The sequence below is a fragment of the Gasterosteus aculeatus genome, chromosome 14 (genome assembly GCF_964276395.1).
Source record: "Gasterosteus aculeatus chromosome 14, fGasAcu3.hap1.1, whole genome shotgun sequence".
In the NCBI taxonomy this organism is placed as follows: domain Eukaryota; kingdom Metazoa; phylum Chordata; class Actinopteri; order Perciformes; family Gasterosteidae; genus Gasterosteus; species Gasterosteus aculeatus.
The window spans coordinates 1,983,752-1,999,125 of record NC_135702.1 but is presented as its reverse complement, the minus strand read 5'-3'; the positions used below and the strand labels follow the sequence as shown (position 1 = coordinate 1,999,125).

Genomic DNA, 15,374 nt, shown 5'->3' with positions numbered 1-15,374 from the left:
CAGACTGGTCACATGAGCCCAAACGGGCCTCTGGAGGCGGACGGATCAGAAGGAGACGCCGGCGCTCCGCGGTCCAAGTGGGCCGGTTACTGTTTATTTGGAATTAATTACCGAGGAGAGTGGAAACCTCGCCGTTCCCAAAGAGGGAATCCAGACACTTAAGGGGCCCGAGGGGGGGGGGGGCTATGGCAACAGAGAGGATGACGTGAGTTAAGTAGAGGAGGACACAAAAGCCCGGATGGATGTGGTGGCGGGCGTCCTTGGTGTGATGCCATCAGCTGTTCTCACGTTCCAAGAGTTGAGAGCGTTTATCTCCTGAGGCCTGTGAGAACGGAGCACCCCCCCCCGGCCCCCCGGCCCCCACAGCACGGCCCCCCCCACAGCACGGCATGCACGCATAGAATCCACCAACACGAGTCTCTTTAAAAGCTGCTCTTTTTATTGTATCTACCTTCTTTAAAAAGGGGGGGTGGGGGGGTGAGGGGCTGCATCACTGCCTTTTCTTCACTATGCTAAAGTTCAGTTTGCATGCAGTGAAATAAATGTACAAGTGAGACCAACGCAATAAATTAGCATATAATTTACATTTGAAAAAGAAAAGAGTAACAGTGTACCAACATTAATACTGAATATAAAATATACGCAACTGATCACATGACGCTTTTCATTTCTCTTTAGGTACAAGCAATGTGACATTCAAACATCCAAGTTCACAGCAACGAGCACCAGTTTGAGTGATTGTGTTTATCTGGAGGCGCCGCGTCGGCCCTCAGCGTCGCTGTCCTCACTCAACCGATAAAATCCACATGGTCACACTCAAAGTGGCTACGACAAAAATAAAAGTAGCAGCAGCAAAAAAAAAAAAAATGAGAAATGAGTTTTTGTCAACGGCCTGGATGAGATTCTCGCGCGCTCCTCAATGTCTCTCGGGGGTTTCCCTCGGGACTCCTCCTGCGGCCCCGCGAGGAGCGGGGAGGCGCCGCCATTCGCGACCCCCGCCGCCCCCCCCCCCCCCCCGGCAGGAAGGTCACCCGGGGCGAGCCGAGCGTCCGCAAAAAAAAAACCGCGGTTAACAATGAAACTTGCCAGTGTGAGGTATAAACCGATATCAAAAACAACAGCATGACCAGCATTCACCAACACAGACATTAACAAAGATATTATTTCAGATTGTTTGGATCCAGACTCACTTTTAAGCCCACTGGGGGGTCGAATGGAAGCACCCACTTGATAGCACCAGAAGCCGGGAGGCCGTAACCCTCGGAGCAGAGCGGGAGAGGAGGAGAGGTAAATAAGAAGAGGAGGTACGGGGGGGACGGGGGGGACGGGGGGCTCAAGCCTGAAAACGTGTTCTAGTGTTTGTATATTCAGCACTTTACTTAAAGGAACAGTTAAGGCCTTTTAGAAATGAACGCGGATTCATTTCCCTGCTGAGGATGAGACGAGAAGTTGGACGCTGCCCTCGTGGTTGTAGACCAAATAAAAGACCACGCGCAGCACAGTTAGCTTAGCTTAGCATAAACACTGGAAACGTCGTCACTCGGAAAAACACAAATTAATCATGTTTTGTTTTTATGTTTTCACGCAGCCATGCTAGCTGTTTCCACCTGTTTCCAGTCTTTATGCTAAGCTATGCCTGCTGGCTAAAGCTTCATATTTACAGTTCAGACTTTAAGAGGTTTATTCTCATCAAACTCTCGGGCAAGAACGCAAATGCAAACTATTCCTTTAAACCTCATCATCAGCTTTATAAATACAGGAACTATGAAAACCTCTGATTAAATAATCGTCCAGCCTAAAAGACGAAGCGACTGCACTGAGGTTCCAACGAACAAACTGCTCGGCGCGATTTGCTCCTTCAAACGAATCCTTCACTAGAGACGGCGTGTTTGGTCGAGGCCAGTTCGGTGAAAGTTTCCTGCTTTAGATTTCAGCGTTAGGAACTAAGGCACCCGTCTGAGGGAAGACCAAGCGAGTAAAGCGTCCTCCTGTGACCTCCTGGTCCTGGATCAGCATCATATAGAGTATACAAGGGTTTGGCTATGTAATATTTCACTCCAGCACAGGGCGGTTGGACATGAACTCACTCACATTATACTCCCCTCCATAACAGTAGGCCACTATCTGACTATACCTCCCTCTGCCTGGAGTTGTACAATAAATATACAGTACAGCGATGGGGTTTCTCTGTCCGATCCGAGCGCTAAATTGGCATTTAAGTATTTACACGGAAAAAAAGTGCACCGGAGCCAAAAGTCTGTCTGCCAATCGCACAATCACAGTCGCCCCAAAGACTGGAGACCCCCCCCCCCCAATACCCCCTACCCCCACCCCCACACACACTCACCCTCCCCTCCGTCTCTGTGTGAGCGACGTGTCCAGCACTTTGGATTCATTGAAAACAACAAACGCGGAGGAAGACTTAACAACGACATCGATAATTATTATTATAATAAAAATAACACCACCGGCGAAAAATCTTCCAACTTCCACTTCACAGAAGTGACGAGATAGAATCAGTCTGTCAGCGCCGGGTGGGGCGGGGGCGATGGAGAGACCAGAGGTTTTCTTCTTCTTCTTCTCTCCCTCCTCCCTCCTCCTCCGCAGCGCTGCGTCAGCCTCCCTCCGTCGCTGTGGGCGGGGCCTCCGCTGGGCGGGGCCTCCGCTGGGCTCTCGCAGGCGTCAGTGTCCCTGGCAGGTCCTGCAGCACATCTGCCTGAAGTACGCACGGCTGCAGAACTTGAACTTCAGCACCAGCGGGCAGTAGGCCACTTTGTTCACATCTTTGCACTCTGCAGGGAGAAAGGAGAGAGTTTTTTTTGGGGGGGGGGGGAGGGAGTGAGGAGCTGTGCTGTATTTTGGAGTAGCTCTGTGTTATGAGGCGAGCTGCTTCCAGACGCACAGGTGATCGGCACATTCCACTCGCAGAACATTCTCCCAGAATGTCGCTTAAAACACTTCTGAGCAAAAAAAAAATGGTATTAAACCAGTTTGTGAAGTTTGAAATGTAACTCACTCAGCAGGAAATGACAGACATGTTATTAAATACCAAATGAATATTATTATTACAGGGGTTTAACCTTTTCTGACCCTTTTGATACCACATACATTTAATACCAAAGCATGAAAGTCGTGCACTGCACTTTGTCATGTTGTCATCGTAAAGCAAAACGAGTCTCATAATGACTTTAAGTTCCCCTTGAATCCTTGAAACGAGTCCTTCTGGAAACACCTTCAGCGCGGTCAAACTCTGCAACTATACTTGGACGCAGAGGCTGAAGCTGATTCTGGGCTCGTTCGCTAACTGGGCTTCCTGCCATCCCTCCACACGCACACACACACACACACACACACACACACACACACAATGAATGCCTTATCACGATGAGAGTGTCTTCCCTTATTAGGCTTTGGCCCCCGGCCTCCGCGGAGCCAAATGAGACGAGACGTTGCCTCACTGCTGTCCGTAAAGGAACAATTAGCCTGCCGCTAATCCCATTAGCCGGCCCTGTAAACGCTGCTCACGTTTTCCATCCGGGCTAATCGAAGGGCCCTTCTCTACGCGTCCCAACGGCCATCCATCATGTGCGAGCGTGCGCGGAGCGGCCGAGCCGCTGACCAGCGGCCAACCTCCCTGGAAAGATTAATGACGCTGGCAGAGCGTCGAGGAGCGTGTCATCCGAGTGGGAGGCGGACAGCTCATAACCACCTCGGGCGTGACGGCGCAGGATGCCCTCACCGCCGCCAGAGCGGGTTTAGAACACACAAAGAAGCAAACCGGCCCGCCGGCGCCGCCGTGGTCTTACCGTCGCCGTTGGAGACGGGGGTGGCGTCGCACTTGCTCTCGCACTGCTGCATGGTGGCGGGTCGGAGGGACTCGGCGCAGTCGCCGGAGGGCTGCCCGGTGTAGGACAGACACGTCACCGTCCTCATCTGCTGGCCGAGGCCGCACTGCGCCGAGCACTGCGGACAGAGAACACGCGTGTCATTGTGTGTGTGTGTGTGTGTGTGTGTGTGGGAGGAGAAAACGAGTGCATCCCCTTGGATTCCCGCCAGGTCGTCACTCCTCTTTAGACCTCATGAGAGTATTAAATGTTGATCTGTTGTAATGAATACAAACATGCCTCCTTTAGCATTTGGACTAATTCGATGGACTCGCCTCAAACAGAACTGAGGGAGAAAACGTGGAATTCTTTCCTTGAACTGAACCCAGACTGCGCACCTGACTTCTATAAAGCTGTAATAAAAACGTGTGCCCGTTAAACTCCTCTAGCAGTAGAAAAAACAACTACAAAAACAAAGGCGGCAGATGCCGACACACCTTTGGCCTTGGATGCATCGCTATGGTTACTGTTGAGCAGAAACAACGCACCTGCGTTCCTCTCGCTACGCCGCGCACGAGCGGCCTCCCGCCTCCTCCCATGAGCCCCACGTGGCGGCCTCGGATCAGCGGGCCCTCGCGTCATCCCTTGCCAATTAGAGTCTTTATTAGGACCCGCTGCCGGCCACGACAGATGGCGTACGTCAATGGTGCGACTTAAATGGGGTTTGAACCGCTGGCCTTTGGGCCTTGGAAGGCCGGGAGCTCGCTAGCTGGCAACAATCTGCCTTTTCTGACGCTTTAAAGGAACCGGAGCGGCGAGGGCTGAACTCCTAATAACAGCCCCAAAGAATGGAGGAGGAGGAGGAGGAGGTTGGACAAACACACGCACCCCGGTGCTGGAGGAGAAGGTGGTGTGGAGGAGGCGCTCCAGCTGCTGCTCTACGAGGCTCTAAGCCGCTCGGCTCCTCGAGGTCATCGGCTCTGCTGTGTGCTCCGCTCTCATTGGCTCTGATCGGGTTGTTGAAGTGCGTTGTTGATGTCCGCCGACGCACAAGTGGCCCTTACGAGGAGGAGGAGGAGGAGGAGTCGACCCCCCGGACCCGCCCGACCTTTAACCTTTGACCTCCGACCTGAACAGCGCGGGCCTCAAACCATGACATCACCGGAGAGTGACCATCTCTCAAAACAGCAGAGCGCCCTTTACTTTTACCGAGCATCAGCAGATCCTGGGAAAATAACACGCGCAGCTCTTCTGTGACGCACGTTCCTTTGGCGCCCCCCTCCCGTCCTCCCCCCACCTCACCCCCTCCGGGCCGTGAGTCAGCGGAGTGTTATAGAGTGTCGAAGAGCCTCGCCGGGCGCACTAAGTCATGTCAGGTTGAGCCCAAGAATGCTACTCCTCGGCCTCCCTCTGAATCGTGTTCCTGGAAGTGAAGGTCCCGGGCAGATAAACTTCAAACGGCCCAGGAGGATATTAGAGCGCCGATCACTGACTCCAGGCCAGCTGGAGCCCTCACACACACACACACACGTCACAGGCCTGCTGAACGTCTCATCCAGGAGTAATTTATACTAAGCATTCACCAACACATGGAATCCATCTGAGCACCTTTTGTCTTTTAAACATCCAGGCCATCCTTCCAAAGGATCCGCCAGCGTACTGCGGAACAGTTCGACCCCAAATCCACTGGTCTTCTTACCTGTTGCAACGTCTACCGGCCTACATTGTTCTGGTGTGAGCTGGAGATACCGTCAACCCTCGAGACGTCGGCCTTCTCTCCGATATAATGGACCTGGGACAAACAGCTGAACAAAGTGGCGCCGCCGCGTCTCACCTGTCCCCATTCACCGGGGATCCAGCGAGGGGGCGGGCAGCGCCCCAGGCTGCAGCGGATGCGGACCGGCGGCTTGTTGTGGCTCGGGCAGTGGGCGGGCGGGAAGGTCTTGGCGAGGTCGCTGCTCTTGCACAAGGCGATGCGGTGCTTGAAGCCGGGGCCGCACTTCGGCGTGCACTGCGCGGGCGCAGGAGAAGGTGTCAGGAGAGGACTCGCCTCGGAGGGGCCGCCGCAGACTCAGAATGCCATCATACCTCGGACCAGTCCAGGGTGACCCACTTGGGCGGGCAGGACTGGTTGTTGCAGGCCTCGCGCTCCATGGGCCGGTGGGTCAGACAGTGGGTGTCCTCCAGCGTCTCCTCCTCGGCGGGACCCATCTTCCTGATGCACAGGACCGTCCTCGTCCTCATGCCGCCGTCACACGTCTTCCCGCACTCCGACCAGTCGCCAATGAACCATCTGGAGGACAGAGAGGGACGGGCTGAGGCGGGCGGAACCGCTCCTGAACTTGTAGAAGATCAGGTTTGTTGTCTGTGTGTCTGATTACAGATGTTTAAATTATAATATTATGTTATAATGTGTCGTGAAAGCCATATATATATATAATCTGGAGAAAATAAACTGCACAGAAGAAGCAAAACCAGCGGTGTAATACTGCGTGTACTGGGGCGCTGTACTCCCCGTGGTTAATTCATTACAGGCTTCGATGGGCGTAAAATCGCCTCATGCTTCTGACTTCATTAAAGTGGGATTACCAAAAAACCTTTTGGGGACCAACTGAAATACATTTAGTCTCAAAAAGGGTTGAATGAATAATGTTTACCTGAAACAGACACATCGTGGACGTTGTGTTTAAACATTTATGCATCTGGAGAGGCTTTCGCCTGACCTCATCATGTGACTCTACGAGCCAATCAGGTTCCACCGATTCTGAAGAATCAACAGCGTGTTTACTTGAAGTAGCCACATCTGCAAAGGATGCCTTCGTCACCGTGTAGTTCATCAGGTAATCATACGCATCCTCCGTGAAAGAAGTTTACGTATCCATTATTTATTTGGCGTATTCAATATAATGTGAAAAGCCGGTGGTGGGGGACTGCTAGCCCTGATTAAAGTTAAAAAACTCAACTAACAGATCTCGTTAGTTTAATCCGTACACAAACGCATTTAACATCCAACAAAACGTGACGATGGCGATAAACTGAAAGCTGAGTTTACAGTCTTATTCAACCCACAGTCAACAGACCCCAGAATTAATACCATAAAACTGGCCAGACAACACATCCAGCCGGGGAGATATTACGTCATCTCAAGGAATGTATACAGAATTAACGACGTGTTCAAACATCTGCGCTAGCTTTCATCACCGCGGCCCATAAAACCTCGGCTATTCTAAAACAATCGTGTTTACGCCGTCTCCTTCAGCCGGCCTCCCCCGAGGCCGAGGGGGGGGTCACGTGTGCACCGTAACCCAATACACACACACACACACACACACACACACACACACACAGCGCACAGCCTTTAAGTACTAATCTAAATAAATTAGCTTGAGAACTCTAAGCTGTGACTATAAATAAGACTGCAGTCTAAATGTACGGATGCAAATGAGCACTTACACAGTAGATCTAAGATTCTATACGTGTTTCTCTCGGATAAGTCTGAAGCTAATCAACCTGATGCATTTAATCCCTCTTTTTCCAGTCTACAGTTTGGGGTTTACAGACATTTGGCTATCAAACACTGGTCCATACTCCACCTGTGTACGTGCACGTCACCCCTCGACGACGGCGCCGCGGCCAAAACAATCAAACACAGGTGGTCGGTTTTTAGTGGTCTAATTGTTGGCGCGAGGCAAACTCTTAAGATAGTTAACATATGAAGTTATGAATCTCGGCCATTTTCTTTTTATTATTCTGGACAAAACACAGTTGTACAAAGTGGGGCTCATGAAGGGTAATTAATACCCACAGCAATCTCTTTCCAAGGAGGAGGTTTTCTTATTAAAGCATGAACATAAAGCAATATTTCAATATGCGTAATGCTCAAGGTTCAGCAAACCTACGAGGAACCATTTCTGCTCAGCTTTACGCAGCATTTTAGCTCCTTTAAGCAAATCATTTGGCCAAATAGGAGACGACCAACTGGTGAACATCGCGGAGCATTTAGCAGCAAAAGGAGACAAATGTTTGCCTCTGGAGGTGGTGGAGACCAATGGCCGAGCTAAAAGAGAGAAATGTTTGCCTCTGGAGGTGGTGGAGACCAAAGGCCGAGCTAAAAGACACAAATGTTTGCCTCTGGAGGTGGTGGAGACCAAAGGCCGAGCTAAAAGAGAGAAATGTTTGCCTCTGGAGGTGGTGGAGACCAAAGGCCGAGCTAAAAGACACAAATGTTTGCCTCTGGAGGTGGTGGAGACCAAAGGCCGAGCTAAAAGAGAGAAAATCTTTGGCCTACAGTCATTAGCTGGTGAGGGTTCTGGTACTTTCAGCTACTCACATGTGACCATTTGACTTTCTCTGTATTGTATGTTGTTGTTACGTACTCTGGAGGACACGGCTCAGTGTTGCAGTCTCTCTGGTTCTCTGGAGGTTTGCTGTCTGGGTCACAGTAGTTGTTCTGGACCACCGAGTTGTCGTCCAGCCTTTTACACACCACCTCCTGCTTCTGGGAGCCTATCGGCGGGGGTGGGGGGACAAAAGACGGATCAATGAGGCAGCACCGAGCTCGCTGACTTTAAAGAAACCCCATTCAGGAACATGGAAGCCGGCCGCGGTGTCGCTTTCAGTCTGTAGTAAATCCAGACATGTAAATTCCTGATTCTTTGCAGGATATCTTGGCAAATCACTTTTACAGAGCAGAGAGCTCTTTACTTTGGCTTCTAATGGAGAGAGTGAGGGCTACCGTATCGGTGTCACACCTCCCACAGTGTGTGTGTGTGTGTGTGTGTGTGTGTGTGTGTGTGTGTGTGTGTGTGTGTGTGTGTGTGGCATACCAGCTCAGAAAAAGGGTCTGTTTGGGCCCATAACCCACAGCAGACGTGTCTGGCAGATGTAATGAGATATGGATGTGTGTTAGAAAATCTACCCATCTGTGCATGGAGTGAAATACAGTTTGCAGGAGCAGTGTGAAGCACGGGGTGAAAAGGGTTTTGGTCGTATGGTTGTCAAATTATTTATTACGGTAGTGATATATTAAGCAACGCGATTAGCTGAGCGAGCTGTATCGAATGGGCGCGTTTGATTTAATGACCTTACTGGCTTAAAGGTCAGCGCGGTCACAGACAGAAATGGGACCAACAATGCAAAGAGGCATGTTTACTCCAACATGTGTGCTCCCCCCCCTGAGGAGAAGACCTGGAGATCCCTCCTCAGAAAAAAACCCCACATGCTTATTCAGTCATGCTTTTACTAAATATTACAAACCTGTCCAGGCCACACTTGACATTCGGAGAAGAAACACACTATTTATTGTTACATGAAACCCATTGCTTTTGGGCTAAAGGGTTTGGTTTAGTCATTCTTGAGGCGGCGGGCAACGTCTCCCTGCGGCCTCAGACTTTGAATGTTTGACTTTGAGGAACCGGCGCGGTGGAGGAGCGTCCGTATCTGTCCGCGGTGTTGGTAAACCAGACGCTATGCAGCGCAGCTCATTCACAGAAATTACAGCATATTCATTACTCTGGCCAAAATATGGAAAATACATATTGAATTTATTAGAGGGCGGAATCTCATGCTATAAAGTCATGATTTTGGAAAGCTATCGCAAATTATGATACTGGGTTTCCACACGCTGCTCCTCGACATTTGTGTAATTACTGGTTGGGGGAGATTTACAGAAGGACACACACACGAGATATGAAGTATTTAATATTTGAGAAGGTTAGAAATATGCACAAGGAATTTAGACCCAGAGTGTGTTATGCTGTTGGAAAAGCACCAAAATGCCAAGAGGCTCGTTTTGCAGAAGACAACTGGCCACCAGAGCTGAGCAGAAGGTCGACGCTCGAGTTCTTCTCTCACGGAAAAGTAACGCGACGGAGAGGACAGACTTACCTCCAGCGCAGGTAGCTGAGCATTCAGACCAGGGCAGGTAGTGCCAGGAGAAGCCCACCTCGTTGTCACCACTTCCTGTGCGCTGGATGGGCACGTTGAACTTGTAGCGTATTCCCAGGTTCTGCTCCTGCAGGAGGACCTGCAGAGGGAGCAGCGAAAGGAGAGACGCTCAGGACCAGAAGGTACTTTGCGTGCTATTCATGTACCATCCGGTGGTGATCATGTGAGGGTTAGTTATCTACCAGCCCCGCCCCTTTTCTCATCACACGCAGATCGCTGCAAAAACATGGACTCATATTTTCACAGCCCACTTTGTCGAGGTTCTGGTGGACTTGTACTACTCTGCTGGATGCAGAAGGAGAGCGGTGGAGTCGCGCTCTGCGGTGCAGCGCCCGTTGCTGTGTGGTCAGGTATTTTCTACCGCCGCGCGTTACGACAGAACATCAGTTGCCTCACATTGACACACGGACCGGCAGAGAAGCTTGTCGTGGAACCTATTTAATCAAAGCAGCATTTGATATGCACGAGCAACTCTGGTGCAGAGGCTCTACAGATGAAGAAGAAACTTCAGTATCCACGTACAAATAGCTTTTTAACCTCAGCTGACGGCCACCTAAGGTTAGCAGCCAGATGTTTTAACTGGACTTAAAATGAACTAGCTATATATACTAGAAGATATTTTAGTCCAAGTTACCAGGAAATGAAAGTCCCACTCATCTTCTGCATGCCGCGGCAAACTGACCACGGTTTAAACAGTTCAACCCACATTAAATCTTGTTATAATGCAGATGTGACAACAAGGTGAACGGTGCCTGAGACCGATATTTCCCCCGGGAGTCGGAGGAGACCAAAAACAGAGCAAAAATCAGCTGAACACAAACAAGAATCCGATTAAATGATGCGTTTGGAGACGGGCGACCGCCACATTAACCTGAAAGGTGATCTATTATCATGGTTGAGCCACGTAAATATGAGACATTGAGGATTCAAACCAGTCTATTTTGTTACCATGACAACCAGGACTTCAGTGGTCGCTCCCAGCGCCTCCAAGGACTCGGGCTCATCGGAGGGTCTCTTGTAGTGGAAGGCCGTCCCCGCGATGTCAAACTTCCTGGGCCAGTCGATGGTCCACGCCCCGTTGATGTAGTAATCATCCACTTCGGATTTCAGCGCTACGCAGTTACAGAAAACGAGACGGGCCGTTTCAGAGAGAGAGAGAGAGAGAGAGACGGAGCAGACGGGCAACGGTAGCCCAGGCAACAGGTGGAGACAATCATCAGCTGTGATGTCATCGCCAACTTTCACCACCATCATCATTTGCAGCCTCTCTGATGTCAGCTTTCTGAGATCAGACGTGTACCGACATGTACGTGTAGGTCTAATTTAGGAAGAGAAGGAAAACACGCTTCAGGTGAAAGCCCGGGCCGATCTCATGAATACAACTTCTGTCTGGTTGTCAAAACAAAAGTCGGTCTCCAAACACAACAGATCTCAAAATATCCACTTTCTCTGCCTCGAAACGCGGGGCCAAAAGTCCGGAAAACCGATCCGACCGCCCGCTGTTCTGTCTCTCTGGCTCGCGCTCCGCAGACCGCCCCCCCCCCCCCCCCCTCCCTCAAACAATAGTTTACTCCTCTTTAAAATACCACAATCCCCTTCTCAATAAATTCATTTTCAGCACATCTGGCACTGATTGCTAGCATTGTGATTTTGCTCGGTGCAGTTTACACAAGTCTCCACAGGCATCCCGCTCTCTATTTTTATATTGTCTTGCTCAGTTTGGGCTTTAATAAAACATTGCAAAAAACTTTGCTGACCTAAATAGCAAGTTCAGACTCAGACAATGGTGCAAAAGACGAAATATCATCTCAAACACTGGGGTCACAGATGAAATTCATCACTAGGTTACAGATTACTTGGAAGGGACAATGTAGTCCGGCACGTCAGCCAAAATTGCACTCTTTAAACTTTGATATATGGACATCATATCCCCCATAATCCTCGTGGAGCAGGCAGCTGTCACCACGGCCCTATAAATCTGATGCAGCTCTCCGGTTCAAAGTGTAACTTAAGCCCTCCATCAACACCATCCGCTATAAATTCAACACGCTGTCACATGTCTTTTTCTCGATAATGAAAAGACACCGAACAGGCTTAATTGAATTCGGTCGCTTGGGGTCCGACGCTGCCGCGGTTGCAAAACACTTTTTTGTTTAGTCTGGACCGTGGCGGATGAGTCGGCTGCCGAGAAGGCCGTCACGCGTTAAGATTTCAAGGAGGATTTCACAGACGGCACCTTCTAGTTTGCTCTGGACAGATGGAAACCCCTGGACGGAGAACCGAGCGGACAACACGAAACAGCTTAATGAGACTGATGCAGAGTCGACTGCATTTCCACTGCCTCTGAACCAAAGGCATGTCATGCTTATCATGAGCGGCTGCCATTAGCTGTGCATGTATTTGGTCGTGAACTGAAGTGAATGATTCATCCTCTGGGGAACATGAACATCTGTACCAAATTCCATGACAATCCAGCGAATAGCTGTTGAAATATTACACTTGAAACCACAGACGCTGACCGTACGTTGGTGGTAGAGGGAATGTCTTGTAATCGACAAAGTTACTGTGATTAATCTTCTGGGGAACACAAAGGTTGGAACAAAACTGCCCAGTAGATTGAGTGATATTTACGAGGATAACTAATCACTTTGCCCTGCAGATGGAGCTAGAGGAAATGCCAGGCGGTCCCAAAAGTAGTTAGGAGTCATCATCTGGGGAACATGAATATAGGTACCAATGTATTGCCATCCATCTAACAGTTTGCATCATTTATCAGTTGTGGTGGTAGCGCAAGAGGGAACGACAGTGGATCTCCAAAGTCATTGAGCAGCATCCTCTGAGGACCATGAATACCTACATTGTGTGCCATCAAGTACTGGTTAATATATTTAACTGGATCACTATTATCTTTGCCTTGCCGATGGTGCTAGAGGAAATGCCACGGGGTCCCAAAGGTCGTGGCGATTTATCATCTGGAGAACATGAAAAGTCCAGTTTCATCGCAATCCATTTGATAGCTGGTTCTTTCAGACCTCCAGAAGGAATGCCAGAGATGGACACCTTGACTGCTTGCATCAAATTAAATGAATTGAATCGCTCAGGCAGCGGTGACATCACCGTGGCAACCCCCCGAAGGCGACGCGACTCACCGATGTAATTCTTCGACATGGCGACTTCTTTGATCTCGATGTGAACGGATCCTTTTGGGATCTGAACCACCTCCATGTAGCCTGGAGGAAGGAGCACAGCCGTCAGGAAGGGAGACATTTCTCCCACTTGTACTGAGAGAGAGTACGTATAGAATAAATGCACGAATCTCCCAAAAAAGGACAACGCAGGAGGACAAAATCCCCTCCTTTTTTTTTTTTTACAGTCACACGCACACACATGGACACACAGTATTTTTAGATGGTTTACTAGCCATACCATAGAAGGAGAAATATGTTTTCTCCCTCTGGAACTCTCTATAGACAACCTGAGGCTAAAGCCGAGCACGTCACTATCTCTGCTGCTGATTCCTCCGCTCCATGATGTCATTAATGGGAAGAAATATGATGTTTTGATCTATATTCTGACAACATAATTCTAAAGAGCCCAAAACATATCGCTCAGCGAGTAACAAAGAACCAAAAAAAAAAAAGAAAAAGAAAGTGCACGTTTCCATGAAGGATTATCTTCCCGGCTCCGTGGAGGTTTTAGCCCAAAAGCTTTGCCAAAAAGGGTCGAAGAGTTACTTTGCTTTTACTCACAATCTTCTGCCTGAAAGCAGCAGCTCAGTAAACAAATGGAGATCTACGAGGCGACGGAACATCTAAACAGGTTTTTAGTGTGTTTTTTTTTACCTCCTCTGGGCAGAGAGTCGTTGAAGAGGCCCTCGGTGGCCTCGCAGGTGCTGCCGTCGCCGCCGCACACGCGGCACCGATCCTCTTTGGCGTCCGAGCTCAGGACGTTGTCGCAGCCTACGTGCTTCAAGGTCGGAGAGAGAGTGTGAATTTGAAGGCGGGTTGAAGGATTTAGGGGCATGTAACGTTTTTTTTTCTTTTTTTAAGTTGACATGTCGTCACCCTACATGTTAAAGGACGTTGGATAACACTCTCCCGCTTGACGTTAGCCAGTTAGCTTAGCGCGAAGACAACGGCATCAAAGCCAATGGACACAATGCCTCCCTGGTCCCTGTATAATCCGCTCCCTACTTTTCTCTTTTATTTCAAAGGTTTCCAAACATCTTCAGCGGGAACTGATGTCCGTGGACCTCAGGCAGGGCAGGAAGGCCTTTCAGACGCAAACCAACCCGTTGCTTTTGGTCTCATTTTGTCCACAAACACAGCCTCACTGATCACAGCCCCAATTGCTGTTGACTTGGCAGGTCGCTGCGTGTAAAACATGCGAGCGCTCATAAAACGTGACGGGTTTAAACGAGCCGTCGTAACAAATGAAAAGTTGTTGGCTTCGTATATATTTTAAGTGCGCAGGCCGCATGGAGCCCATTAAATATTCTATTTCTGCACAGTTTGCCGCGATCACTTCGTCACTGCTTGACCGGTAGAGTAAAGCCTCGCGGCTTACGGAGCGGCGCCGTGAAGCAGATTCTGATTGCAGGCCGAGAGCCGTGTTTTGTCTTTTTGAGCTTCCGTAGACTCGTTCAGGCCAATTAGCAACGTAGCAAATGTTCTTCCACTTCCCAGTTCCCTTCGATGCGACACGTAGCACATCGCGCACATCTGTAGCAGCTGCAGAGATTAGCTGGTTAATAATGACTCTGTAAGGTGTCCATCGCCATGCGTCCTCTCTGCGTGTGCAGCACCTGCGAGCGGCTCGCTGAAAGCTTTCCAAGAAGACGGCGTCCTGGAGATTTATCACCAACGACGCGCTGGATCCAGTCTGGGATAAAACCTGCTATGCTCCTTTGGTGGGCAATATTCCACCGTATTCCCCATTAAGGAACACGCACTATGTTGTGTTTTTGCATTAAAATCAAAGTAATGTTCTTGGCACGGGCGCTGCGTGTCGGCTCCAAGCGATGCGGTCGGGTGTAAGTCAAAGCAAATACTCGGAGCGAGGAACCAAAAAGTTATTTCAGCTGCGTTTCGGAGAAGAAAACGCACCCTCGTCTCCGCACAGGGCGAACAAAGTGATTTATGCTCATGGAAACAAAGACGGCATCCGCTGCCAGCTCCTTTCAATGAAATGCTATTAAATCAGCCTTTTTTAAATATACATAAAATCATTATTCAATCACGACAATGATTTTGCTGTTTTATTTATCGCTAAAGAATTGCGTTCGCGGCTGCAGAGGCCCGATAAGAGTCGGTGAGCGCACAATGAGCCACAAACAGCAGCTCGGAGGCCCCGATTGTTCTTCACTGGAGAATCGCGTTCACGCCATCAGCAATCTGGTCAACTGTGCGATTCAGAGATTTAAAAGAAAGAAAATGTAAAAAAAAAAAAAAAAGCTGGCACGGAGGCTGAGGAAACGCGGGTCAGACAACACGCCACTGCAGACGTAATTATGTGAAAGGATCAGAGGCCACTGAGGATGACGTCCTGCCGTGTCAATCTGTTGTTGGAGCGTCTCTATTGGCTCCGTTCATGGAAAAGAAACTT

The 15,374-nt window shown here is 49.7% G+C and overlaps 1 protein-coding gene across 3 annotated transcripts in view; it reads right to left on the bottom strand.

Annotated features, from left to right (window-relative positions):
• Positions 1 to 419: 419 nt before the first annotated feature.
• The window catches only part of adamts6 (ADAM metallopeptidase with thrombospondin type 1 motif, 6), a 40,101-nt gene continuing 25,146 nt past the window's right edge, over positions 420 to 15,374 (bottom strand). For all 3 annotated transcript variants that reach the window (XM_078088782.1, XM_040197341.2, XM_078088783.1), the window contains exons 17-25: positions 13,613 to 13,736; positions 12,920 to 13,000; positions 10,719 to 10,882; positions 9,711 to 9,849; positions 8,201 to 8,330; positions 5,913 to 6,117; positions 5,659 to 5,835; positions 3,807 to 3,963; positions 420 to 2,792 (exon numbers count right to left, since the gene is read on the bottom strand). In XM_078088782.1, coding sequence (XP_077944908.1) covers positions 2,683 to 2,792; positions 3,807 to 3,963; positions 5,659 to 5,835; positions 5,913 to 6,117; positions 8,201 to 8,330; positions 9,711 to 9,849; positions 10,719 to 10,882; positions 12,920 to 13,000; positions 13,613 to 13,736 — 1,287 coding nt within the window. In that variant the 3' untranslated portion in view covers positions 420 to 2,682. The remainder of the gene's footprint in view (positions 2,793 to 3,806; positions 3,964 to 5,658; positions 5,836 to 5,912; positions 6,118 to 8,200; positions 8,331 to 9,710; positions 9,850 to 10,718; positions 10,883 to 12,919; positions 13,001 to 13,612; positions 13,737 to 15,374) is intronic.